Genomic DNA, 27,894 nt, shown 5'->3' on the forward strand with positions numbered 1-27,894 from the left:
ATAGATAGATAGATAGACAGATACTTCATTCATATCAGCTCATATCAATTATTTCATTCATATCAATACTGAGCTGTAGAAGAAAATAAGCACATTGAAGCGAACGTCATTTCCCAACAGGTAGCCCAGTTGGTAAAGCTGCATAGTCAGGACACAAAGAGCAGGTAGTTCCTCACTTGTCATTCATGCACTGAACTTGTGATAATGTGGCTCAGCCAGTAGCTCAGCTAAACTACAATTAACTGTGTCGTGCTGACGTCGTCCCCGATGGGACTTTGGTCCCTGGATGGTGCCTGATAATCCCTTACAAAAGGTTTAGGAACCAGGTGAAGTGAACATGAGAATCAGACTAACTACAATTCCCTTTTCAATGTAAATGAAGTCTGCAGTGTTCACATTTTTATGTTTAGTATGATGATCATGATCAAAGCCACCTACATTTCTGTCTTTGCTTCCTGGGCAAGGCAAATGTATTAGTATAGCACCATTCATACACTACGCAACTCAAAGTGCTTTACAAGGCAGATAGTTCCATTAAAAGTCTGGAAAAGAGCATCTGAAAACAAAGACATTTAACATCAAATACATTTAGATCAAATAAAGTCAATTCAAATAAGATGTCAAAGCACATTAAGGAAACAAGGAGGAACAATTATTTGAAGGCAGCAGGAAACAACAGGGTTTTCAGTCCTGGTTTGAATGAGCTGACAGTTGGAGCAGACCTCAGGTGTTCAGGAAGTTTGTTCCACAGGTGAGGAGCATAGTGACTGAATGCTGCTTCACTTTGTTTGGTTCTGGTTCTGGGAACACACAGTAGACCTGTCCCAGATGACCTGAGGGGTCTGGAAACCTCATAGGGAACTAATACATCTTGGATATATTTTGGTCCACAACCATTTAGTGCTTTATAAACTAGCAATAAGATTTTAAAATCTATCCTTTGACTAACGGGAAGCCAGTGTAGTGGTCTGAGAACTGGTGTGATATGGTCCAGTTTCCTGGTGTTTGGAAGGACTCTGGCAGCAGCATTCTGGACTAGCTGCAGCTGCCTGATTGACTTTTTGCTAAGACCTGTAAACAGCCATTCCAATAATCTGAGCTACTGAAGATAAATGCATGAACAAGTTTTTCTGCATCTTGTTTAGACAGAAAACCTTTTATTCTAGCAATGTTTTTCAGGTGGTAACAGGAAGATGTAGTGATCCTACTCACCTCATTCATGGCCACAGCAAACACCAATGACCATCCTGCAATGCACTCCTGTTAATAAACTAATCAGGGCTGAATCTTCCACAGCCACATGTACAGCCAACTACATATTGCCTGGACATGTGGAACATATTATATGGCAGAACTAGCTGCTATGTTTATATGATGTTTATGGACGTATAGATTCAAATGTATAGAGTGGAACTACGCAGTTTTCCAAGTGGAGACAAATTCAAGACCATGATATTGCACATTGAGTTGGAGCTAAATAAGAGAATGACAGCAGTTGCAATCAACAGTAGGAACATTATAATTTAGTTGGATGTCATCTTCTCTTTCATCCCATAACCCTTGTGCCCCTGTGACGACTATATTTTGTACAACCTTTGGTTTTTTTATCTCCATCATCTTATTTCTTGCTTAGATGCTGTTACAAAAAGCAGCCGTGCCACAGAGTCAGAAGTGGAGACTGCAATCAAGGTGTGGCTCCTCAATGCCAGGGACAGAGATGGTGGAAGAAGAGGAGAGAAAAAAATAGACTGATAGATTTGATGTTTAGATTTGTTATTGATTGTGTTCTTTATTGTTCTTTAGAAAAGAATTGATTTCCTTCAGATATTCACTTTTCATTGATTAAATGTAACTATTCAAAACACATTACTCTTTCTAGGCTGGTACTACTTTCAACAACTGCAGTAATTCTGCATACACAGTGATTTTAATGTTGTGGATCCAGTTTAGGTCAGTCTGTCCTGTACCAACAGTACTGTATAGTAACTGTGGGCATGCAGCACACAGTATGTGCATTCTATGATCCATTCCTTATTTTAGTTTTCCTTTCCATACATGTCAACATTTTATAGAGCTGTGTTTTTAAAATGTAGACTTCAGCAGTTCATTTAATGTTGTCACTGTTCCTAATCTTCTGTAGATCAACTTCTAGTGAAACACATCATTACATTTATTTCCTATTATTATATGATTATTTTCAAGTGTCTGGGCTAGAGTGGACATGCTCACAGTTTCCCAACTGCACATAGACCAGTAAGGTCCGTGCATACTGTGGATATACTCTGAGCATGAGAGGATGGTCTCAGAAAACATGCAGGGCAAAAAATCTGCACATGGTGCAGCCACATGTGAAATGTGGGGCTCAGGTGGGGCCACTGCAGGTTAATTCAATTCAATTCAATTTTATTTGTATAGCGCCAAATCACAATACAAATCATCTCAAGGCACTTTACAAAAACTAAAACTAAAAACCCAACAATTCCCTTGTGAGCAAGCACCTGGCGACAGTGGAGAGGAAAAAACTCCCTTTAACGGAAGAAAAAAAAACCTCCAGCAGAACCGGGCTCAGTTTGGGCGGCCATCTGCCTCGACCGGTTGTGGTGAGTGGATAGAGCAGAGAGAAAAGAACAGCAACAATAAACAACAAATAGACACTGCAGGTTGGTGGGACCAGTAACTGCACATCAGCGATAAACAGCTCCAGGACCAGGGACACCTGCAGAAGGTACAGAGAGAATAGAGAGAGAGAGGGAGAGAGCACAAACTAGGGGAGAGAGAGAGAACAAGGTTAGTGACATTCAATGGTGGAATATACATGAGGTGGGAGGAGAGAAGAGAGAGGAGGGGAGGGGGGGGGGGGTTAGGGTAGGGGAGCTCAGTGCACCGATGGTCCTCGGGCAGTCTAGGCCTATAGCAGCATAACTAACTAAGGGATGGTTCAGGGTTGCCTGAAGCCAGCCCTAACTATATGCTTTGTCAAAGAGGAAGGTTTTAAGTCTAGCCTTAAAAGTACAGAGAGTGTCTGCCTCCTGAACCCAGTCTGAGAGCTGGTTCCACAGGAGAGGAGCTTGATAGCTAAAGGCTCTGCCTCCCATTCTGCTTTTGAGAACTCTGGGAACCACAAGTAGGCCTGCACTCTGAGAGCGAAGTGGTCTATTGGGATAATATGGTACTATGAGGTCTTTAAGGTATGAAGGAGCTTGATTATGAAGGGATTTGTATGTGAGAAGAAGGATTTTAAATTCTATTCTATATTTTACAGGGAGCCAATGAAGAGAAGCCAATATGGGAGAAATATGATCTCTTTTGCTAGTTCCTGTCAGGACTCTGGCTGCGGCATTCTGGATTAATTGGAGGCTTTTTATTAAGATATTAGGACATCCAGATAGTAATGAGTTACAGTAATCTAGCCTTGAGGAAACAAATGCATGGACTAGTTTTTCTGCATCATTTTGAGACAGGATGTTCCTAATTTTGGAAATGTTGCGCAGGTGAAAGAATGCAGTTCTAGAAATTTGTTTTATGTGTGAGTTAAAGGACATGTCCTGGTCAAAAATAACTCCAAGGTTTTTCACAGTAGTGCTGGAGGCCAGGGCTATGCCATCTAGAGTAGCTATAATTTTAGAAAAGTTATTTCTGAGATTTTTTGGCCCAAATATAATGACTTCTGTTTTCTCCGAGTTTAAAAGTAAAAAGTTACTGGTCATCCAGGCCTTTATGTCAGTTAGACAGGCTTGAAGTCTGGTTAACTGGTTTGTGTTAACAGGTTTAATAGATAGATATAACTGAGTGTCATCCGCATAGCAGTGGTAATTAATAGAGTGCTTCCTAATGATATATCCTAAAGGAAGCATGTACAAGGTGAACAGAATAGGTCCTAGCACAGAACCTTGTGGAACTCCATAACTAACTTTTGTTCGTGTGGAAGGTTCATCATGGACATGAACAAACTGGAATCTGTCCGATAAATAGGATTGGAACCACTTTAACGCTGTTCCTCTGATACCAATCACATGCTCCAGTCTCTGTAATAAGATGTTGTGGTCAATGGTGTCGAATGCTGCACTAAGGTCTAGGAGGACAAGTATCGAAACAAGTCCATTATCTGAGGCTAAGAGAAGATCGTTGGTAACTTTCAACAGTGCTGTTTCTGTACTATGATGTGCTCTAAATCCTGATTGAAAATCTTCAAATAGTTCATTCCTGTGTAAGTGTTCTGATAGCTGCTTAGCAACAGCTTTTTCTAGGATTTTAGAAATAAATGGCAGGTTGGATATTGGTCTATAATTAGCCAAGACTCCTGGATCAAGACTAGGCTTTTTGAGCAAAGGTTTGATTACTGCAGTCTTAAAGGCCTGTGGTACGTAGCCTGATACTAGAGATAAATTTACCAAGTCCAATAAAGATGAGTTCATTAATGGCAGGGTGCCTTTAAGCAGTCTAGTCGGGATGGGGTCCAAGAGACATGTTGATGATTTCGATGAAGCAACTACTGATGTAAATTCAGAGAGATCTATAGGAGAGAAGCAGTCTAAACATAACTGAGGTCCTACAGATGATTCAAGAGCTACTGTAGTAAAAGATTCATTTATTGCAGGTATAGGAAGCATCTGCTGAATTTTATCTCTAATAGTTGTGATTTTATTTGTAAAGAAACTCATAAATTCATCACTGCTGAGAGCTAAGGGAACACTGGGCTCAACGGAGCTGTGACTTTTTGTCAGCCTGGCTACAGTGCTGAAAAGAAACCTGGGATTGTTCTTATTTTCCTCTATTAGTGATGAATAGTATGCAGTTCTGGCTTTACGGAGAGCTTTTTTATATGTTAGTAGACTGTTTTTCCAGGCTAGAAAAATTTCCTCTAAGTTTGTGGAACGCCACTTCCTTTCCAGCCTTCGTGATGCCTGCTTTAAGGTACGAACATGTAAATTATACCATGGGGCTAGTCTCCTCTGAATCACTAACTTCTTTTTCAGAGGGGCTACAGAATCAAGCGTTTCACGCAGTGAGGTTACAGCGCTGTCAACAACATGATCAATTTGGTAGGGAGTAGGATTAAGGCAGCTGCCCTCCACTATGTTTATACTTGGCATAGATGCAAATAAAGATGGAATCATTTTCTTAAATTTATTAACAGCGTTGTCGGATAAACATCTGCTGTAGTGGAATTTTCTTCCAGACGCTGCATGATCCATCATTTTAAATTCGAAAGTTATTAAAGAATGATCTGACAAAACAGGATTTGGGGGGAAAATTATTAGATGTTCAATTTCGATGCCATAGGTCAGAACAAGATCAAGGGTGTGATTAAAACAGTGGGTGGGTTTATTAACGTTTTGAATGAAACCAATTGAATCTAATATAGAATTAAATGCAATGCTGAGGCTGTTATTTTCAATATCTACATGAATGTTAAAATCTCCCACTATAATGACTTTATCTGATCTAAGCACTAAATCAGACAGGAAGTCAGGGAATTCAGTTAAAAACTCTGAGTAAGGGACAGGTGGACGGTACACAATGACAAGTAGAACTGGTTTTTGTGTTTTCCAGTTTGTATGTGAGAGACTAAGAGTGAGGCTCTCAAATGAGTTATAACTGTTCTGAGGATGAAAGTTTAATAATAAGTTTGAGTGGAAGATTGCAGCTACTCCTCCACCTCGACCTGTGCTTCGAGGAACATGATAATTTTTATGACTGAGGGGGGTTGATTCATTCAGACTGACATATTCATCCTGCTGTAACCAGGTTTCAGTAAGATAAAGTAGGTCAATTTGGTGATCAGTTATCAAATCATTTACTAACAGAGATTTAGAAGAAAGGGACCTAATATTTAATAATCCACATTTGACAGTTCTGTTTTTCTGTTCAATAAGAGGAGTGGTCTTAATTTTTATTAAGTTTTTATGAATAACTCCTCTTCTGTTAACTTCTGATTTATTTGATTTATATGTTCGAGGGGCAGACACAGTCTCTATGTGGTTTGAGGGGGGCGGCGGCTCTAAGGAAACTGCAGAGAAGCATTTTAGACTGAGTCTCTGCATCCCGGTCCCCACCCTGGATTGTCAGGCTTTAGGTCGGCTAAGAAACTCGGCCAAATTCCTAGAGATGAGAGCTGCACCATTCAAAGTGGGATGGATGCCATCTCTCGCTATCAGACCGGGTTTTCCCCAGAAAGTGGCCCAATTGTCTATGAAGCCCACATCGTTTGCTGGACACCACCTAGACAGCCAGTGACGGAACGACGACATGCGGCTAAACATGTCATCGCTGGTCAGATTGGGGAGGGGTCCAGAGAAAACTACGGAGTCCGACATTAATTTAGCAAAGTTACACACCGACTCAACATTAATTTTAGTGACCTCCGATTGGCGTAATCGGGTGTCATTGCTGCCGACGTGAATAACAATTTTCCCATATTTACGATTAGCCTTAGCCAGCAGCTTCAGATTTGACTCGATGTCGCCCGCTCTGGCCCCAGGAAACATTTGACTATGGTCGCTGGTGTCTCTATTTTCACGTTTCTGACTATGGAATCGCCAATTATCAGAGTCGGTTTCTCAGCGGGTGTGTCGCTGAGCGGGGAAAATCTATTAGAAACGTGAACAGGCAGGTGATGAGCCGTGGGCTTCTGCTTAGGAGTATGTTTCCTTCGGACCGTCACCCAGGCTAATTCTCCGGGCTGCTCCGGAGCTGCCCTTGGACCGCTAACAGACCCTGAGCTCGGTGGCTCCACACCAGCTAACGGGGCTAGGCTAGCTGGCTTTTGTTCGAAGGTGCGGAGCCGCGCTTCCAAATCAGTGATCCTAGCCTCCAAGGCTAACAGAACCTTACACTTATTACAGGTATCATTATCGCTAAAGGAGGCAGAGGAATAACTAAACATGTGGCACACCGAGCAGGAGAGAGAGAGAGAGGGAGAGGCCATGTTAGCTAAGCTAACTAGCTAGCTAAGCTAACCGGTAGGCCAACGAGCGCTAAGTCAGGAAATAGCAACAAACACCGGTCAAAACAGAAAGGTACCCGACCAGCACCGGAATGCAGCAGCCAGTGAACCGTTCAAAGTCTAGCCGGTTCCCAGGTGTGCCAAACCACAGCTAGTCTGCCGCCAGTCTGCAGATGAACCACACAACACGACACAACACGACACAACACGACACGCCAGTCAAAATAGAAAAGTACTTGACTAGTACCGGAATGTGTAGCAGTTAATAAATTGTTTAGAGAGTTTAGTTAGTTTTTAGGTGTGTTAGACTAAAGCTTAATGGGTGTGGGTTGACTGTGGGGCCCACTGGGTTCCCACTCTGCTTACTGTGGGCAGCCCACACTACAGGCTGGGTGTACGCTGCCCATTAGGGCCCCACCTGGGCCCGATAGTGTGGGGCCTGCATGTGCCCCACATTTCACTCCAGTAACGGGGCCCACACAGGGCTGCCCTAACTGGGCCCATTTTTTTTTTGCCCACAGTGGCCCCACAGGGGCCCCAAAAGGGCATGTTTGCTGGGTGTGGACGTCCATCTTGTCCGAGTGCTGCGAAATGCGCGACATATCTCTCCTTCTATCAGCGGTCGACTTTCTGTTTGAGTCTCAGAGGTAGATGTGGATCATTTTCCGTGAATATAACTTCAAAGAATGAAATATATGCCGGGATAAAGGTTTGTCAGCTGAGCTCAGCCAAAGTCCAGTTAGCAGGACGCCATCTTGGACTCCCCTCTGGTGCAAATGTCTCCACATCAACTCAACAGCCTTCAGGACTCACATTTCAATAAGAGCTAAAAACAGCTGGCAGCCAACATTCAATCAACATTTCTATGGAACGACCTGCTTCCGATTCCCCAAGTGCCGTCTTGTGTGTAGATCCAGCTGCTTCTCCCTCCACTTTGACAGGTTTACAACAGGCTCTGGACCTGGACAAGTGATGGTCCTTTGGATCTCTGGCCAGACTTTCTTTCTAATCTTCTTTGCTGAGCCAAATATCTGGAAACTTGCATTTTCCAGGCATCACGTTTCAGCAGTTTCAGCCTATTATTGCCTGTTTCACGGTGAGTCCGAAACGTTCAGGGACCATCGTAGTAGTTTAATACACGTAACTAACGTGGATCAACCAAGTTAGTACGTGTGTATTGTGATGTGTGGCCATGAAGGGTTGGAGAAATAGTTTTTTACAGAAAACTTCTTGCACAAAATAAATCCAAGTACTTTCAAGGAATCTACGTCTGTTTATTTACAAAGACTTTAAAACGGCCTTGAATCAAAGATGAAAGGACCCTGGTATATGTACAACACAAGAGTAGACACGTGATCCCTCCCAAGAATGAATGAAAAAAAAAAAAAACAGGATAAACAAAAATCCAGAATGTCATTTCAAAATAAAAACTGTTTATCTCCAAAGAAAAAACACTTTCACAATAAAACAGTTACAGGAAAATGAGCTAATCCGGGTTTTCTGCCAGTTTCTCCTCCAGCAGCTCAGAGAAAGGCCTCACCACCACCACCACCACAAAAGAAGAAGAAGAAGAAGTGGGTGAGAGGTAGAAGAAGAGAAGGATGAAGATGTGATGCAGTAACCAAAGGTGTGTTGATCAGAAACTCCAGGTTCAGTCCTCTGTGCACAGCAGATAGAAAGTAGGTTATTTGCTGAAGCTGAAAAAATCAAGTAGAAAACATAGACTGACTGAGCCACATTTATAGTGTGAGCTGAAGAAACTGATCAATGACAGTGACGTCCTATAAAAACCTTCAGGAGTATTGGACTGTGCTGGATTCAAACAAAGTGGCTTTATATTAAACTGGACAATGAGGAGCAGAATTAAACAGGATTTGAAAAACCTGCTGAAGAAGCCCAGGGGTCTGATCTAAGCCTGTTTTAGATCAGAGGGATCAGGGAGCCGCTGAGACTGGGCCTTTTCCTTCTGTCCCCCCTCATCCTCCTCACATGTCAGCCTGTCATTCATTTTGACTGCTGCTTTAAGACCTGGACAGATGGAAACCTTCTATAACCAACCTGGTTTCACACTTGGTACTTCCTTCATGACAAAAAATGCACTTTGAAGACTTTTGCTGACTGTTTCTCTGTTTTTGTCCTGTAGACAAAACTGGTTAATAACCAATAACCAGCTGATACAGTTAATACAAGTGAGCAACAACAACTGGAGAGACCAAAGTCCAGGTTTTCATGTAGACTCAGGTCCAGCTTTATGAAGACCACTGCCACTCACACCTGCAGAGAGAAGCAGAGAGAGCAGAGGTCAGAAACCAGAGGTCACAGACACTCACTTCATCAGCAACAGTCGTCTTCACATCAACTCAAACACATGATCACAACAAGCTTCTGGCTGATCTGATTGGCTGACTGTTGTCTCTCTCTCTGTCTTTCTGTCCAATCCTGAAGCCTGTCCCTGTTCTCCTCTCACAGCTTCACTGAGAAGGTTGGAGCTTTACAGGAAATCCTGGATCTTTGCTTTGATACTGACTGGGTTTAGTCCAATCCTGCTGAAAGCACCATGGACTGACTCCAGCCCTCTACTGACCCCAGAGTCTGCAGTCTACAGTCTGGACTCTGGACAAGATCCCACAGCTGCTGCACATCTGGATACAGAAAGTTGTTTTCTCTCAGGTCCAGCTGTCTCAGATGGGAGGGGTTGGACTTCAGAGCTGAGACCAGATAACCACAGCTGGTCTCTGACAAACTGCAGCCCCTCAACCTGAATAAAGAAGCAAAGAAGGAGATCCAATGTGACACTGATGTTGATGACAATGAGGATGGTGATGATGATGATGACAATTCTTCTTCTTTTCATTAGAATAATGAGATGAGATCAACTTGATTAATCCCTGAAGGGAAATGTAGAATGATAATAATGAGAAGAATAATATGAGAACAGTCAGAATAATAGTAATAATAGTCTGACTATATCATGATATTATTGTCAGCACATGGGAAGAGAAGCTGCTTTCCAGCCAACAGCAGAATCAATCTAGTTGATGGCTCATACTGTCACTGTGCAGCTTTAAAGTTTCCTGCTTAAAGTTTGTTGACCCAGTTCCAAAGTGCAGCAAAACAATGCATTGAATTGTTCCTCCTTATTCTATCTGAGCCAAGGAAGCTCCCCCAGGCTCTCCTGTCTCCTGTCTCTTCCCTCTCTGCATCTTCTTCTCTGGCTTTATTGGCTGCAGCCTCAGCACAGCACAGAGGTAAAGCAGCAGCAGCAGCAGCAGCTCAGACACTAAACACAGCTCAACCACCTGGACACATGATTTCATCTGTGTGTCTCTGTGCTCCACATGTGCTTTCATTTCTATGGGATCAACTTTATAGAGACACTGTGGATTTGTTCTTCACAATGAGATTTGGATCAGGGAACAAACTGGGTGGACAGTGTCAGGACCAAAAGCTGCTGGCTTCAGTTCAGGAACAAAAACTACTCAAAGCTTCTTCACACAGCATCAGGATTTGAGGCCTTGGCAATGACAACAGGCTGACAACTGCTTTCTAATGGCCCAGTCCCAATGCACAGACCAGATCATGTCCTTGTGTTGGGACTGATCCCCACTGTGTCATTGGCCACTAAACACAAGCTTTGGAATCCCATTCATAGATTGTTGACAACTGACTGTGTCATATGTTTTCTCTGAGTTTCATCAAGTGAGAAAAATCAGATAGAAATGCAGAGAAAATCCAACATTATCGTCAGCAAACTGATGCTTATTGTGTGGTTTTCAGTCTTCACTTCTATTCCAAAATGGAAATATTCCAACCTTTTTCCTTCTGGCTCTCAGGAGGATGTCAGATATTAGTCTGGTCCAATATTGACATATTGTTGGGATCCAAACTTGGACAAACACTGGACAGTTTCAGTTGAAACAGTTTCAGCTTTGGACTGTTTCCACAGTTTGTTTAGAAACACAAAGGATTCAGAACAACTTCCTGACAGATGACATTTTTGGGACACTCTGTTCTTCAAAGCTTCTATAGAAAGAAACACATCATTATTAATATGACTATTCAATATGAGTGAACACACATTATTGAAGACAGCTCAGTGAAATGAAGTGAAACTGAAGGAATCATTCTTAGTCTGCTGAGAATAGAAGAACAATGAAAACACTGAATGGAACAACCAACATTCACAGGAGCTTCAGTTGTGGATTCAACATCTAAGATCTACAATAGGAACAGTCAGTCAACTGACCTCAGAGTCTCCAGTCTACAGTGTGGACTCTGCAGTCCACCACACAGCTGCTGCACTCCTCGATCCTGCAAGTTGTTCCAGCTCAGGTCCAGTTCTGTCAGATGGGAGGGGTTGGACTTCAGAGCTGAGGCCACGACTTCACAGTGAGTCTCTGAGAGTCCACAGTCAGAAAGTCTGTGAGGACACATATATTAGAAAAGCTGTTATTATGACAGAGACAATATATTGAGTTGAATCACTTGATGTCAAACAGGGACATGTCCTGTTGTGTCTTCACATCAGTGGTTCAGCTGATCTTCTCTCAGTGGGTTGGACATGAAATAAGAATTCTTCTCACTCTCTGTCACACTGCACACGCTTCATCTTTGTTCTGCTTTCATCTTGGACAGGAAGCAGAGAAAACTCAGTTCCTTTGGAACTTCCACAACAGGCCTGTCCCTGTTTATTCCAATGTTGGACATTTGTCCACATGTGGCAGAAAAACATCAGTGTGTGAAGAGAAACAGAAGAAAAATGTGTCCCATGGAAAAACCATTGGAAAGAAAAAGAAGAACTGTGTTCATTCACTGGACAGAGAAAAAAAAACAACAGGAACATCTGCAGCTTTTGGACTGACACCATTTGGAACAGCTCAAGAACATCTGGGACAAAATCCAGCTGCTGTCATTCTCACAATAAACAAGAGGAACATTATGGTGATGATCACCCAAGTGAAAAATCAATCTATTGTTTCAGACTTCAGTTCTACTTTTAGCAGATAAAGTGTGTTCACACATTTTACCAAGTGTATTTGTGCTTGTGTTGAAACGTAGTAAAAGTACATTTTTGGTGAGTCTCCAAAGTACAAGATTAGTCAAAGACTTACTGAGACAAAAAAAGCAGATTCAAAGTCAATGTTTGCAAAGTATATTGAAATGATCTCATTACTTCATTAGTCATTTAGCAGATTTCTTCAAAGTGCACTTTACTTTCAACAGATTTTGAAGTATATTTAGTGATATTTTCCAAAAGTCTGTTCATGGTTTGTGTTTTTATTTCAAATTGTCTCATTCTCTTCCAAATATAATACTATGCCTCCATTTAACTTGAGCTCTATTTCAGTAGACTTATTTAAAGTACACAATGTATGTGTTCCTGGCTGTGGGAAAGTGGACTCTTGGAAGTGGTCTAATTCCTGTGGACAAAGTTTCACTTCAAAATACTCTTTCATACTACATGTTTACTTCATGTATTTTGGATGTTTGGACAGAATTCTTCGGAGAACTATGCAGAATCCTGAAGATCACTAAAATCCATGTCAGTCCCATAGTGGTGCAGCCAAATAATACTTTGACCTCACTAATAGAAAACACAAACTGTTGTTCCTGTTAATTGTTATTGTTGTTATCTTGAATGACTTGTTTTGTTCCAAAGCCCTTAAATGGCTGGATTTAATAGTGTTAGAGTTCAAATCAATATTTGTTGGACTGACGGGTTTTGGACTTTGTGTAGGAGTTCCGATTATTTTCAATCCTTTTAGAACGTCTTCAAAGTGCACTGGGCTTTTCAAAGTAAGAGCATTTGAGAACATGCTGACAGGAAGTAGTGCTTTTAGTCCAACATCATTGGATTGGAATCTAAGTAAAGTATCTACATTTCAGACTCAGTGTTTGGAGAATCCATTCAGAGGGCATTGTTGGTGTATTTATTAAACACACAATGATGCTTATAGTGGACTTATATTTACTAGGAATATCAATCCAATATCATTGTGTCTTTTAATGCAATATGTTCAACTTGGTTGCAATTTAACACAAAGTCAGTGGCTCATTTTCACAACAAATACTCAAATACTTGGAAAAATATACTTTGCATACTTTTTTCACATTTCAAACCTCATTCTATTGTATTTCATACATAGTTCAAATGAGTTCAGAGTATACTTCAAGTACATTTACTTTGGCTCAAAGTCTATTAGTAATACACTGTCAGTTTAATGTCACTATAGATTTTGGACATTTGCAACAAGTCAACTTCAAATGTTTCATGTATATTTTAACAGTAGTGTAGTATTTTGGGCAGCAAAAGTACCCAATAATACGTGAAAAATAGGTTTTTCATGTACTAAAGCAGATTTATACTGCAGCTTCCAGCAACTTCACTGGTTTCATTTTAACACATTTCAAAGTATTTCAAAGTATTTCAAAAGTATACTCAATATACTTTTAGAAAATATACAAAAATAGATTTTTTTCACTTGGGCACATCTGGACTTACTCAGCCTTTCTGCAGTTCCTCAGAGCTGGAATCAGTCTCAGTCGGCCCTGGGCTGATGTGTTGTACTTCTTCAGGTCCAACTCATCCAGAACCTCCTCTGACATCTGCAGCATGTAGGCCAGAGCTGAGCACTGGATCTCAGAGAGACTCTTCTCTGATCTGTTCCCTGACTTCAGGAACTCTTGGATCTCCTGATGGACTGAGTGGTCATTCAGCTCCATCAGACAGTGGAAGATGTTGATGCTTCTGTCAGGAGAGATATCATCTCTGTTCATCTTCTTCAGGTTGTTGATGGCTCTCTGGATGGTTCCTGGACTGGTCTCTGTCTGACCCAGCAGGCCTCCTAAGACTCTCTGGTTGGACTCCAGATAGAGGCCATGAAGGAAGCGGACAAACAGGTCCAGGTGGCCACTTTCACTGTCCAGGGATTTCTCCATGGCTCCCAAAAGGAAGTCATTCAGAGATGAATGAGTGATTCTCAAAAGGTTTTTAATTTTCTTAGAAATAGTCTGTTTGGCTTTGTTTTCCCTCATTAAATTGTAGTTTTCCCTCAGGAACTTCTCCAGTACCTGTGTCTTCCTGTTGGAGTAACAGTGGACCATGTAGACTGCAGCCAGAAACTCCTGAACACTCAGATGAACAAAGCAGTAGACTGATTTCTGGAAGATCACACTCTCTCTTTTGAAGATCTCTGTACAGACTCCTGAGTACACCGAGGCCTCTGGGACATCCAGACCACACTGCTCCAGGTCTTCTTGGTAGAACATGATGTTTCCTTTCTCCAGATGTTCAAACGCCAGCCTCCCCAGCTTCAGAAGAACTTCCCCGTCAGCCTCTGTCAGCTGCCGTGAATTCGTCTCATGTCCCTCTTGGTACTTGTGCTTCTTCCTGTTTGTCTGAACCAGCAGGAAGTGTGAGTACAGGTCAGTCAGGGTCTTGGGCAGCTCTCCTCTCTGCTCTGTGGTCAACATGTGTTCCAGAACTGTAGCAGTGATCCAACAGAAGACTGGGATTTGACACATGATGTGGAGGCTCCTGGATGCCTTGATGTGTGAGATGATTCTGCTGGACAGCTCTTCATCCCTGGACCTCCTCCTGAAGTACTCGTCCTTCTGGGCGTCGGTGAAGCCTCGGACTTCTGTCAGCCTGTCCACACAAGTAGGAGGGATCTGATTGGCCGCCGCAGGTCGGGAAGTTATCCAGACCAGAGCTGAGGGAAGCAGATTCCCCTGGATGAGGTTTGTCAGCAGCTCGTTGACCGAGGCCTCCTGTGAGACATCAGACACCACCTTCCTGTTGTTGAAATCCAGTGAAAGTCTGCTTTCATCCAGGCCGTCAAAGATGAACAGGACTTTACAGACAGCCAGCTGCTCTGCTGTGACCTTCTGTAATGTTGGATGGAAAACATGGAGCAGCCTGAGAAGACTGATCTGCTCATCTTTGATCAGGTTCAGCTCCCTGAACAAAAGCAGGACCAGCAGACTGACGTCTTGGTTTTCTGAGCCCTCTGCCCAGTCCAGACTGAACTTCTGCACTGAGAAGGTTTTTCCAACACCAGCGACGCCGTTGGTCAGAATCACTCTGATGGGTCTCTGCTGGTCAGGGGAGGCTTTAAAGATCTCGTGGCACTTAATTGGAGAGTCATGGAGGGTCTCCATCTTGGAAGTGGTCTCCAGATGCCTGACCTCATGTTGGGTATTAACCTCTTCACTCAGTCCCTCTGTGATGTAGAGCTCAGTGTAGATCCTGTTGAGGAGGGTTCCACTTCCTGTTGGATCAGGTCCTTCAGTCACACGTTCACATCTCATCCTCAGACTGGTCTTATGTTGATCTAAAACCTCCTGCAGACCAGAGTCCACTGGAAGACAAGAAACACTGTGAGACTAGAGAAAGAATCTGAGGACAGAAAAGGTTTTTGTGACGTTTCTAATCATCTTAAATGTCGATGCTGAGTGAGAGAACAACCACAGGATGAAACAAGACATCCTGTTTTTAGAGACCAGGACATCAGCAGACAGATGGACAGTCTTACTTTGGAAAGTGCTGCTCTGACAGGACTGGAGCTCCTCCACAGAAATTCCACTGTTCTTCTCTCTGTGAAGACATTTGTGTAGAGGTCAAAGGTCACAGGTTGTCATTTGTGTTTTCTGGACTTGCATGAGTCCATCCAGGTCTGTAGTTGGACACATGCAGTCGCCTGGAGAACCTCCAGCTGTAGGAGGACTCTGGACTGGGGTTTTACACTCACTGCTTTAGAAACTTTTTGAACACAGTGTGTTTGCAGATTCCTTCCCTCTGGTCCCTCGTATCTACCTGGTTCCTTCAAATCTGTCTAAAACTGAACCATCTTCAGTTTAGAGTAGAAACAGGCTCTTACTGTGGGTCTAAGGGTCCAGGTTCAGGACTGAAGCTTATAGGAAGATCTTTGGACCGGTCGCTCTTCATAGACAGACAGGTGGATCCTGGAGAACCTGGTCTCTTTCTGCAGAAAGGACAAATATTTGACATGTATCAATACCTGTAAGGGCAGATGTCAAATGTAACATGGCTTGTGATCAGGATCTGATCATGACGTCATACTGGACTTCAGTAAAGAAGTCAGAGCCCATGAAATGGTAAAGTCCTGATCCCATACACAGTGGGTGGAGTCTCTGGACCAGATCCTATAGCAGAGCTGTGGTGTAAACATTCCAGCTCCCAGTCTAACTGTGTTCCCAGTGATCCATATATGGTGGATGATACTGAGAGTAATGACTCCCAGACTATAATGTCATATGAGCTGCTCTGAGATCAGCTGTCTGAAAACAAAGCCAGTGGATCAGAGACCTCTTCAGTCCTCTAGTCCACTATTTGTTTTCCTGCTTGTATGTCTCATGGTTCTGACCAGACTCTGTGTTATCTGTCCTGTTAGTGCCACTGATTAAAGATAAGGCCCCATAGAACATCAGGGGCCCATTTTCTGAGTGGGACACTATTCAAAGTGTTGGAAACTATTTTGTTAGATGGATTCAATGGTTCATTTATTCCACAGATCATCAGTTTGGCTTTAAGGCTCTTTCAGACTCTCCCCTCTCAAAGGGGGACAGGTCAGGAGTTAAGCCATCATACACAGCTGACTGACTGCTGGGACCAACCAGAGGGGGGGGGGGGGTTACTCTGTGCTGCACATGAACCAGGGATCCCTGATCTTACTGTCTTTGATGAGCCTTAAAAACAGCTCAGACTGCAGGAAGGGTCTGACAGAAGATCCCAGAGGTTTGGAAACTCTGTCTTTTTCAAACTAACTTTCATTTCAACTTGTATGAGACAATAAAGATGATTGTGGTCCTGATGCTGAGCCACAGCTACTTGCTGTACAGTTTTCCACAGACCACCTTTAAAGCTCCACAGGTTTTACTGAGTCTCTTATGACGTCTGCTATTTTAAAAGACCTGCAGAGACTTTAAAGTCCTAGACTCTTCCAGGTGTTCATGACCAGCATCACAACTCAGTAGTCCACACCTAGTACAGTATACAGCAGGCTCTTACCCTGAGTCTGAGGGTCCAGGCTCAGGACTGAAGTCTGAAGGACAAGGTTTGGACCGGCCACTCTTCATGGGCAGACAGCTGGATCCTGGAGACCCTGGTCTGTCCTCCTCTTCCCCCCCACAAAGACTCATCTTCTGTGGTCTGAGAGGGAAACCAGGGACCCTGGAGACCAGAGGAACAAACCCAGTCAGCACAGACCGACACATTTCAGTCCCATTTCATAAAGTTACAGTTTGTATATGGAAACAAACACAGGCAGCTCCACCTGACAGTTAGCTTCCCTTAGCATAACATCTTTATCCTTCACTGTTTGCTGGAATTCCACAGTTTTCATTCCTTCCTGGTTTCTACAAGACAGACACTGGTCTTATGGCAGCCAGTTTCCAGAGCAGGAAGAACCAAAGATGATGGATCTTTGGAATCGTTCCTCAGAGAACTGGACCTGCATCTGAAATATCATCCTACACAAATATTAGTGTTCCAGTCCACCAAGTCTGAAGTGTTTGGGGAGGAAAATCCACATTGGGACTGGAACCAGGTCTCCTGGTCCATCCAGACATTTGTGGCTGTAAATTCAGTTCTGATGGTTTTGTGGACTCACCTCCTGCCTTCATACACACACATGCATTAGGAGGCTCCCCTGTACCAACATGGGACCTAAATATATTTACATGACATTTATGGATCGAAGCTCGTTAAACAAGACGACGATTGAAAAACACAATTTGTTCTTTCTTTCTTCATCCACAACTTTGCTCATACTTTTAATCCAGTTCCAGATGTGTCAGTTACTGACACATCTGGTCGTACATGACATGACTTTGGTCGTACTAAGCTACAAGCTATAAAATTCCTGGCTGTGCCGAGCCAGTGACTCCTCCCTCTGGACTTAGTGAGCTCTGTGACAGTTACTGCTTGTACAAGTAAAACTGACTGAACCTCTGAAGGTCGTTCTCTGAGTCTATTTGTTCAGTTTTTCTCCAACATCCTTTAACTTGTCTTTCATCCTCCCTAAGGTGGTTTTAAAGAGCTGATGTTAAAGTGCCAAGTGCAAATCTATGTCTTGACCAGAGGAAAAGATTTGGTAGAAATTGGTGTTTTGTGACTGTTTTGTAGACTGAAGCAGAACTAAAGTCTGATAGTGGATGTGAGACTGACGGCATCAGGATCAGTTTTCAGGGTTTCACTTCCTGAGTCATGATCCCTCTGGTTAACTGCACCAAAATATCTCCACCTTCAACACATGAGACTCATCATTTAGACTGTAAAATTATCAGGCAAAGTCTGGAAAACTCTCACATCCAGGAAACAATAAGACTATTAGACCCAAACACAAACAGACGTGGGGAAACAAGTGCAACCACAGACCAAAACAGGGCTCCAGGGTCTGACAAAGAGGATGAAGACATAAGAAATATTTCTCTTCTTCACAATATTATGATGCCTAACAATTAGCAGGCCTGTGGGTCTGACTGGAACATGACGTTTTTCCTACCTGCCTATCAAAAGCCTTTAGATCCTAAAGCACCAGGTCTGTAGGATCCTGACTGACTTTGGACCCCTGGCACAGAGATTAGAGGGAAAGTTTCTGAGAGACAGAGACAGAAAATCAAACTGAGGACAAGTCTGTTCATGTCAGTCACACCAAACTACACACACACACACACACACACACACACACACACACACACACACGCAGTCTGGGCAAACCAGTGTGTTCAGGTCAGTCCCAGCCAAACACACATTAACCAACAGCCACAGACACACACAGATGTGAGGCCACATACTTGTTGACTGTCATTTCAAATTGCTGTATGACTTGGCAATGAGGCAGTCATGTCGTTTGGAATATTTTACTGTAGGTGTGCTGGACCTTTAAGGCTGATTTTTGGGCCCACCAACCAGAACCTGACCCCCCAAGAAGGTCTGACATTATATTTTTAGATTATTACATAAAAACAACAACAACATGTTTTGTGTCAGAGTTCTCACCTCTACAAAATGACTGAAAAGAAACTAAACAGATAGAACCTTTAAATCCAGATCCAGATGTGTCAGAGTTACTGACATCACTGACATCACAAGACCCTGACAGACCAGAGACCACCCTCACCCCTTTAAATCCAGATCCAGATGTGTCAGAGTTACTGACATCACTTTCTATCAGGCTGAGAAACCACATGACTCTGATAAAGTCTGAGAGGAAACATAAAATTGGATCAGTACTCACAGGTCTCCAGGTCTCCTCTGTCCTCTTCCAATGTTTTCTGATCAAACAGCTGCAGCCTCTGTGCTTTGATTGGTTACTCACTGTGGCCCCGCCCCTTTCCATTTACTGGAAATCACCAGTGTGATTCAGGAGGCGTGAACAGGTGAGAAGAGTATGAGGAAACAGTTCAGGCTGAGGACACACACACACACACACACACACACACACACACACACACACACACACACACACACACACACACACACACACACACACACACACACACACACTGATACAGCTTCTTCTTTCCATTTCCTACCAGGATCCCAACGTTCTATACAGAGAACATGTAGAACAAAAACCACAGTTATGTTTCATATTTGACTGGTTAGAAAAGGCTCTAGTGTCCAAATATAATTGGCCACATGTAGAAAGTCTGTGGAACCAATCAAGCCAAGCTTTGCATAAATGAATGCACTTTAAACATGGTCAAAGACTGACAACACAGTTGTTTTCTTTCTAACTGATAAAAAGAGCACAGCAGAAACAATCAGCATCTGTCACAGGCCAATGTTGCATATAATGACATAAGCACAGGTTCTCATATATGTGACAGACAGAGTTGGGACTAGAGATCACACTCTACACTGCTTTGTTTGGCTAAAAGGAGGATTATTCTCCAAAGTCCAGCTTCACAATATGTCACATAGAAAGTGTCTATTTATTGAATGTCATTCAAATGTGTTGATCTGTGTGTATGAGGAGTCCAGAGTCCATAGACCTGCTGCTGGAAACTGTCTAATCATCAGGGCTGGATTAACCAGGGGCCTGAGAGCTCAGGGGCCCTTGGGCCTGTGTCTCTGGATGAAGGGACATCAGACTAGTTGGAAAGTCACAGAGCTCAGGTCAAAACCACAAAAGATGCAAAACAACAAGAAACAGATGAACAATGACACAAAAAGACACAAAATAAGTTGAGAGAGAAGAAAAACGACATAAAACCACAATGTTGTGTCTCCATCTAGTGGCTGAAACTAAATACAGCACTTGGTCAGGTATTTGAGGTATTTGGACTTGAGTACTTTCCCATTCACTGCTACTTTCTACAGAACTACATTACAGAGACAAAGCTTGGACTTTGGACTGCACAATATTTCTCTGATACTTTAGTTGGTTTTCTGCTTAGTGACTACTTTTACTACTTCAGCTGGATTTTATTGCTAATACTGTTGTAACCTTAAAATGGACTTTAGTAATTGGCATACAGCTTCAGGCAACAACTGAGGCCATTTTAAATGTCAGGCACAGTGTCTTCTTCAAGAGGACATGGTTGGACCTCCACAGTAAAAGTCTACAGTTATTTACAGGAAGTTAATGCAGTGTTCCAAAGAATAACAAATATTGAAAATTAAAGTTCAGATCTTAACTCAAGGTGACATGAGTCTCCTGTAGCACGCGGCCTTTTCAAAATAAAAGCCTTTTTATTTCACAGTTTCAAAATAAAAGCTAAGAAATGTTAATATTTGCTCTTTTCCAGCACATTTTTCTCTCGTTCCCCTGCATATCTGTATATTCTTTATTCATGCTGCTTCATTTCTTCTCTTTTTTTGATCTTTCTTCTTCTCTTCTTTCTCTCAGAAAACCTTACTTCAAATTTTTCTGGTTTGGCTACACCTATACCTTCTGTATTTTCAGTAATATTTATCGGTTTTTAAACTATACATTCTTTCTGTCTATACAGTCTTTCTGCAATTTCACTTTATTGCTGTCTCATTCTTCCATTCTTTTTCTTTAACTCATATATTTAATTCCTTTGGTTATTCAGCAACAGTGTCTTCTTTTATATTAGTTGAAAATTTCTTTCTTTAGCAATTGAAAGCCAATTTATTTCTACTTCATCATATCGTTCTCTTTTCAGCCTTTCCAGCAATGTTGAATAGTTTTTAAGGTGAACAAGTTCAGCTTCCATCTCCAGTTTTACATTTCAGCTTCTAGGATTCTTCAGCATTTCAGCCTTCAGCTTATTCAGCAATGCATTTCAGCCATTTTCAGCCTTGTTGGGCAGCTTCATCCAGCTTTCAGCATTCACACGCATCTTCCACAGGAAATGCAGTTTTCTAGTTATGGGTTATCAGGCTATTTACTGTCGTATTAAGTGAATCACTTCAGGGAAAAGAACATAATCCAACACAACAATTGGCCAGTGTCACATACACAAAACCTTTGCCAGTTCAATGATCTTTGTAAACATATTAGCAAAGTCAACTTTTCATATAATGAATCATGTTTTTCCTCTTTTCATCCTGTAAGTGATTCAGAGACTATCCATGCAACATGAAGAGAAGCTCCTGTCCTCTAAATGTAACTCACCTCAGCTGGAATGAAATGCTGAGTCATGTTCCTTACAAGACTCCAGCTTTATAGAACAGCCAAATTAGGAATAAATAATCCTTGGGGATTTTTTACTGGGAGTTTCTCTCAAGATTCACACTGAGATGACTCTTCAGAGCCTTTGTCAGTGTGGCATCATTTGTTCAAACTGACACTGACACACCAAAGACTACAACAGAGGTTTTTGTCCAGTTCAACATTTGTAGTTAATTGTCTTGCACTATAATCCAAACAAATGGCAGAAGCCCAAGTCTTTCAATCACTGACTGGAAACGTTATAAAAACGATTTATTTGCCAAGACATACGTGACATATGGGCACCAAAAATTATTGGGGCTATTTCTGATGCTATTGTGGGGCCTTCCACTATGTCCATGGTTGTTTATATGCTGCAAACTAAGAATGACAGACCCCTGACATCCTGGCTGAAACTGACAGGTAGAATAAAGCCAACATGTTTGTAAAGACATTTGAATTGGAAATTATATTTGCTGGACCGACCCTGGAGCCTTTATGTGGGGAGTTCACATGTTCTCCCAGTCTCTGTCTGGGGTTCTTCTGGCTACTCTGGTTTCCCCCCCACAGTCCAAAGACCTGCAGTTTGGGGTTGGGTAACTGGTGACTCTAAACTGTCTGTAGATGAGCGTTTGCACCTGTCAGCCCTGTGACAGACGGTGATCTGTCCAGGGTGAACGCCACCTCTCGCCAAATGTCAGCTGGGATTGGTTCCGTGCCCCCGTGACCCTCGGTGTACCTGGATAAGTGGTGGATGATGGACGGATGGATGTGACGTGTGCTGACTCCAAAGGGCAGCAACGTTCGATGTTAGTGGATGTAGAAGGCAGCAGACTCCTACGTGCACGTGCTGCATTTTTGGCGTTCTTGTAGTTCCCATACAAAGAAACATGTTACATCACATCTAAACATTTCTCTGAGCCCCAAACAGCAAAACTGCCTGAGTGCTCGAGTGACATGAGAACTCACACATGTTCAGGCAAACTACCTCTGGATGAGGAAGCAGGAAGGTACTAGGATGAAGCAGCTTTAATTTAAGGGCTTATCTGCTGTCTAATCTCCTGGAGGTTTGAGATTCACATATTTTAGATTCATTATCTTCACATTAATCCTCACTAATATAGTTTTTCTTCAATATACTGAGCAAATAATCCTTTAGACATTTCCAGATTAATGCCAGATAAGATTTATATTTCAAAATGTCCTGTCGATACTCTATTAATGAAAAGGAGCATCAGTGTATTTATGGGCCCACACTGTCACTTCTTATTTGCTATATAAGCTTTCTGACATATTAGTTATTTCAAGGGTTCTGGTGACTGACTGGTCACATATGCTTGGAACATGGACAGTCCTTGTTTGGGTCATCTGGCAAGTTCTGGCATCTTACAAGTTTCACTTTCCTGCCAAACTATCAAATAACTGTGAAAGAAATGAGATTTAAAAGCAAAGAAATACATGTGTGAAATCTTTATAACTCTAATCAGCTTTGTAGCTGCCAAATACTTTGCTTTCATACAACATAATCTATCCTAACATATGATTCTAGACCGTAGCCCAGAATGTGTGTTTTTCCCCACATGCTTGACATGGAGACGTCAGCAAGTCCCACTGTTGTTCAATAGAGAGACACAGTAAAAGGGTCCCACAGTGGACCTTTGTGCAAAAATGGAAAAGTCCGTTTCCCGAGCTTCCCCCCTGAGATGGTTGATGAGAGAGGTGGGGGTTAGAGACAGAGGGACAGTGGAAGGTTTTAAAGGGACTATAGAAAGGTTGGCTCTGCTGACTCCTCTGTGGTAAACACAAACAAAGGCAGAGTCCACCCTGCTGTCACTCTGGCCTCTGTCACAGCTGGTTTTCCACAAGTGAAGCGTCTGCTCTGTTGTGGCTTCAGTCCTTAGAGGCGTGAAAGTGATACATGAGGCCTGACAAACAACTTTGGCTCCACACTGGACCTGCAAAGACCAAGTCTGTTGCAGGAAGACACTCACCTTTTGTCCTTCCTTCTTCAGACACTGAACACACACACACAGACATAGATACACACACACACTTCACAAGCTTCCGTTACTTCACGGTGGGACTGGTCCATCCACCAAGGCATCATTAGCATCCAAACAGCTGATCACCACGTTGACCTTTGATTGATCATGTCTGTCTTGAACTGACCTGCAGATGCTGAATGTTTGACCTGCAGCTCAAAGTGCATTTACCCTGATTTTCTAAAACAGTTTTTTTTATTGCCTACAAATCAAACTGGTTGACCAAAGTGTTGTCTGTGTGCTCATCTCACTGCTTCTATATAAAGACCAAATTCATTAACTCAGCTCACAAACATGTTTCATTTCACACAAAAAACAAAGAAAACTCCAAGCTAGACGCTATAATTTTCCCAAACAGGAAGAAACTGCTTTTGTTGGGGAAATCATGTGACATCTACGTTTGAAACAGCTGAAGCTTCCTTGCTGGGCATCAGTCACATGGTTGGAAGTCAAGAGCAGAAGCAACAGTTTTAAAGAGACACCGTCAACCGTTGTTGTGCAAGGCCTGGAAAGGTGAAGTAACGATGTGGGTCTGCAGCTCCTCCAAAACCGACGTGGTTTGGAAGTTGAACCGAGAACTTAAGAAGAATAAAGCTTGAATGTCAAAAACTAACATTTGTACATTAGAAAATAGAAAGTAGCAAAGGTTGAAGGATAAACCCTTTGACCTTAATCCACTAATCCAAATTCTGGATTCAACTTTATGTCCATCTTGTAAATGATGCTGATCTAAAAACCAAAAGAAAAAGCTCCAGGACACGTTTCAGTCACTGTATGAAATATTTCAGTGTGGACATGCTCACACGCAGAGTAAAAACACTACAATCTGTATTTGGCCACATGAATCGAAGCAGGTGTCATGTCTCACTGTCTGTCCATATCTTTGGACAACAGACTTTCATTCTGCCACACTGGCTCCTGCACTGAGAGCAAAACTAATCAAACCCAAATACTGATCAGAACCACAAGATCCTGCATTTTGTTGCTATTTCACAAATAATCAGCTTCATGAACTTTCTCACTGCTGGTGACAGAAAGTTGGCAACTTCTTCAATAATTGTTTTTAGCTTTTCAGATGAGAGTTTGTAGTTTATTGGTGAATATATTAACACACTGAGGGGAATTAAGTGCAGAAGGAATTTCTGCATATGAAAGTAATTTGTGGAAGCCAGAGTCGCCATTTTTCTCAGCTCATTAGGCTGCAAAGAGCAACTGAGCTGCAGCATCTGCCTGACTTGAGCAAATAAAACCCTGACACCAAATAAAGAGCAGAAGTGAATCTTCAAACTAAACCATCTGTCTCCTAACTCTCCTCTTTGCACAACCTCAACTGTCAGATGAGCCTGGTTTGTCATTTATGTTCAGCAGTAACTTTGCAGAACCACCTGCTGCAATTTTAACTGATGCAGCGAAAAGTACAAGACCAGGATTTTTTAAAAGAACATTTTGAAATCCAAACACTGTGGTAATGGGTCCTTAAAGACGTCACCAGGCAGAACAGAGGGAACACACAAGAAATGAAAGATTTTTTTGGTTAGTTTGGTGATTTACTCTTAAGAGATTTAAGTAACTCAGACTCATAAGTCCAAGATCCTGAGACTGTCGACCCTATTGCTTTATAGGAGCAATGCAAAACAGATTTTAAGGACAATCAGAAGAACCAGATCTTTAAGGTCTGCAGTGAGCTGGGTTTTTATGTCTGTTTACACTGATCTTTGTTATAAAAACATCTCAACTTCAAATCTGTAAAAACAGTTTTCTTCAACTTTAACTCAAACTGTTTATGAAAATATACATCAGGATGTGTGATATTCACTTCATGAACCTTCTTGTGGAGATCAACAGTAAATAAAGAACCTGCGACTGTGGAACAGAAACGTGAGCCAAAGAACAACAGAAATTCTGAAGTCAGATGTTTATTACCAAGACTGAACTAGACAATTACAGACTAACCTCAAACATTAAGTCAGTTCACAGGAAGTCAGTCACAACATAAAATATTTACAACAATACTTCAAACACAAAGACCTCAAACCAGAAAGACTGAGTCCATCTGAGCTCTAGACCTGTTCACTACCTCAAACTGCTCATTTTCTCTGACACTAGTGAAGCGTTTGAAAGCAGCAGACGCCACAAACCGTCTGGTCTGTTCAGCTTCAACAGAAACAACCGAGTCCAACTGAGTCTGTTCAGAACAGGAAATAAAGACTAGTTAGTTCCTATGGTTTGAAAAGCAGCTCTAACACATGAGTGGAGGTGAGAGACTGTCCAACAGCACAACAACCTACTGATCCAGGCTGCCTTCATGTAGTCTGCTCTGCATCAGGCTGATGTGGGACAGCTGAAGCTTCCTTCCCTGAAACATGTCAGCATCACTTTCTGTCTAAGTAGGATCACAGCAGCACCACAGTCAGCTGATTCACAAAACCAGAGGGATCCTGGTCTGGTTTTGGAAACTGCACAACCATGGCCCTTAGCTCCAAACCAGGAGTCTACATTATGTGCCTACATCCTGTGTCCGGTCCGCCTGTGTCGTTATGCAACAACTAAACCTCCAGTAGCCTGACTCTGATGTCTCTGATCCACATCTGTGGATAAAACCTGTTTGAGACTGACTGGACTCAGATCAACTTTTGGAAACAGCATTTCTGATATTAACACACTGACGATACTTCAACATGGTGTCAACCTGTACATTTCAAACTAATCAGGTCTATAGAGCCGTAACTATCAACATCACCACTAGATGGAAAATTAAACTAAGACACAAACCACATGTTCAACAGCTTCAATCCAGTTGTCCGAATTGTCTGTCTCTGCCAGGCTTGATGCCCCCAACACCAGAAACCCAGTCCTGGCTGGTCCCACGTCGATCGACCGACACGTACTAAACCATCAGATATAGCCGAGCAACCGTGACGAAACGCTTTACAGGGGTGGGATAAGATCCCCTGCTGGGAGGCCTCCCCAGAACCGAAATGCAAAGTTGGACCTCACCAGGATTGGAGGTTCTGCTTGGGGGTGAAGCTTGGCAAAGAGACAACCCAGAGACTGAACCCTCTGGTACAACCAACATTGGATTTCTATCAGAATTTGGGTGGTGATGATCAACAACAAGACTACTCTCAACATTACAACACACTAACTTCCTGCTTTGGACAATCCCAGTCTGACCCTGTCAAGACTTCCCTGGTCATCACTCTCCAGTTCATACAATGAGCCAATCATGATCAAAGCCTGATCGACTAATGGCCTCAAGTGCAACCAAGATTATATTTCTATTAAATTCGGGTGATGATCAATGACAAGACAAAACTACTCTGAAAATTACGACATCATTTAACTCCTGCTTTGGAGAATCAAAGTCTGCTCATATCAACACTGCCCTGAGACCTCCACCATGGACTAACAAACAACTCTGTCCTGTGCAGGTGAAACACAGTTCATACAAAAATGTTCAACAGGTGAGTTGGAGCTCCATCCTACATGCAGACAGTTCACTTCCTGTCTTTACTGAGCTCAGTCCCATGGATCAGAGTTTTATTCCAACAGGTCTGATGGGAGATGTGGAGATGAAGGTGGAGGGCAGGGCTTGGTGACAACATGGCCCCATCACAGGTTTCCTTTAATTGGACCAACCAGAATGAAACAATCTGTCAATAATCCTGATCGATACAAAGCAGGTGAAGGTTTAACAGAAGTAGATGATGTACCTGAACACATCACTGGGTCAACAGATGCAGGGACGTTGTCATCGAGGACGGTTTGGTCCACCGTGGTCGTCTTCAGCCTCATCCAGGACACATCTGATCACAGAGTCTCACGTCGTTTTCTCCTGGTCCACAGGAACCTGCTGACCTGCTTCAGCCTCCGTCTCCTCATGGTTTGTGGGTGAACTGCAACTTTTCAAAAACAGGAAGCACAATTAGATGTTTTCTTTTAAGTGTTTATCAAATTTTCTAGTCCTGGCTTTGGGTCCTAGAAGGTAAGGGGGAATTCTACAGCAACACAAGCTCTTCTTTAGACTTTCTACCAACTGAAGCCTTGTACACTAAATGTGTGACCACAGTCAGGCCTGTTAATAACATCTGACAGCAACTACAAGATGTGACTGTCAGTTTTCAGCTACGGGCTCATGGCAGCAGTGAGCTGTATGTTAGCAAACACAGAGGTCACACAAGACCCCCCCACCCTTCTGTCTGTCCAACACTGGCCAGAGACAAAAGACCTCAAACCCAGTAAGATCCAGAAAGACTGAGTC

At 42.5% G+C, this 27,894-nt stretch overlaps 2 protein-coding genes and 1 pseudogene across 2 annotated transcripts in view; 1 reads left to right on the top strand and 2 right to left on the bottom strand.

Annotated features, from left to right (window-relative positions):
- Positions 1-27,894, top strand: part of LOC113121849 (uncharacterized) — a 1,077,549-nt gene that overhangs the window by 980,133 nt on the left and 69,522 nt on the right.
- LOC113121854 (uncharacterized) overlaps positions 1-27,894 on the bottom strand; it is a 957,344-nt pseudogene that overhangs the window by 814,945 nt on the left and 114,505 nt on the right.
- LOC113121875 (NLR family CARD domain-containing protein 3-like) lies at positions 8,217-19,301 on the bottom strand. Its single transcript, XM_026292729.1, has 8 exons — positions 19,207-19,301; positions 16,977-17,138; positions 15,826-15,930; positions 15,481-15,542; positions 13,449-15,306; positions 11,193-11,366; positions 9,531-9,704; positions 8,217-9,220 (listed from the first exon to the last, which is right to left on the bottom strand). Exons 2-8 carry the CDS (start codon positions 17,105-17,107, stop codon positions 9,196-9,198), a joined length of 2,529 nt encoding a protein of 842 aa, XP_026148514.1. The 5' UTR covers positions 17,108-17,138; positions 19,207-19,301; the 3' UTR covers positions 8,217-9,195.

The sequence above is a fragment of the Mastacembelus armatus genome, chromosome 20 (assembly GCF_900324485.2).
Source record: "Mastacembelus armatus chromosome 20, fMasArm1.2, whole genome shotgun sequence".
Taxonomy (NCBI): Eukaryota; Metazoa; Chordata; class Actinopteri; order Synbranchiformes; family Mastacembelidae; genus Mastacembelus; species Mastacembelus armatus.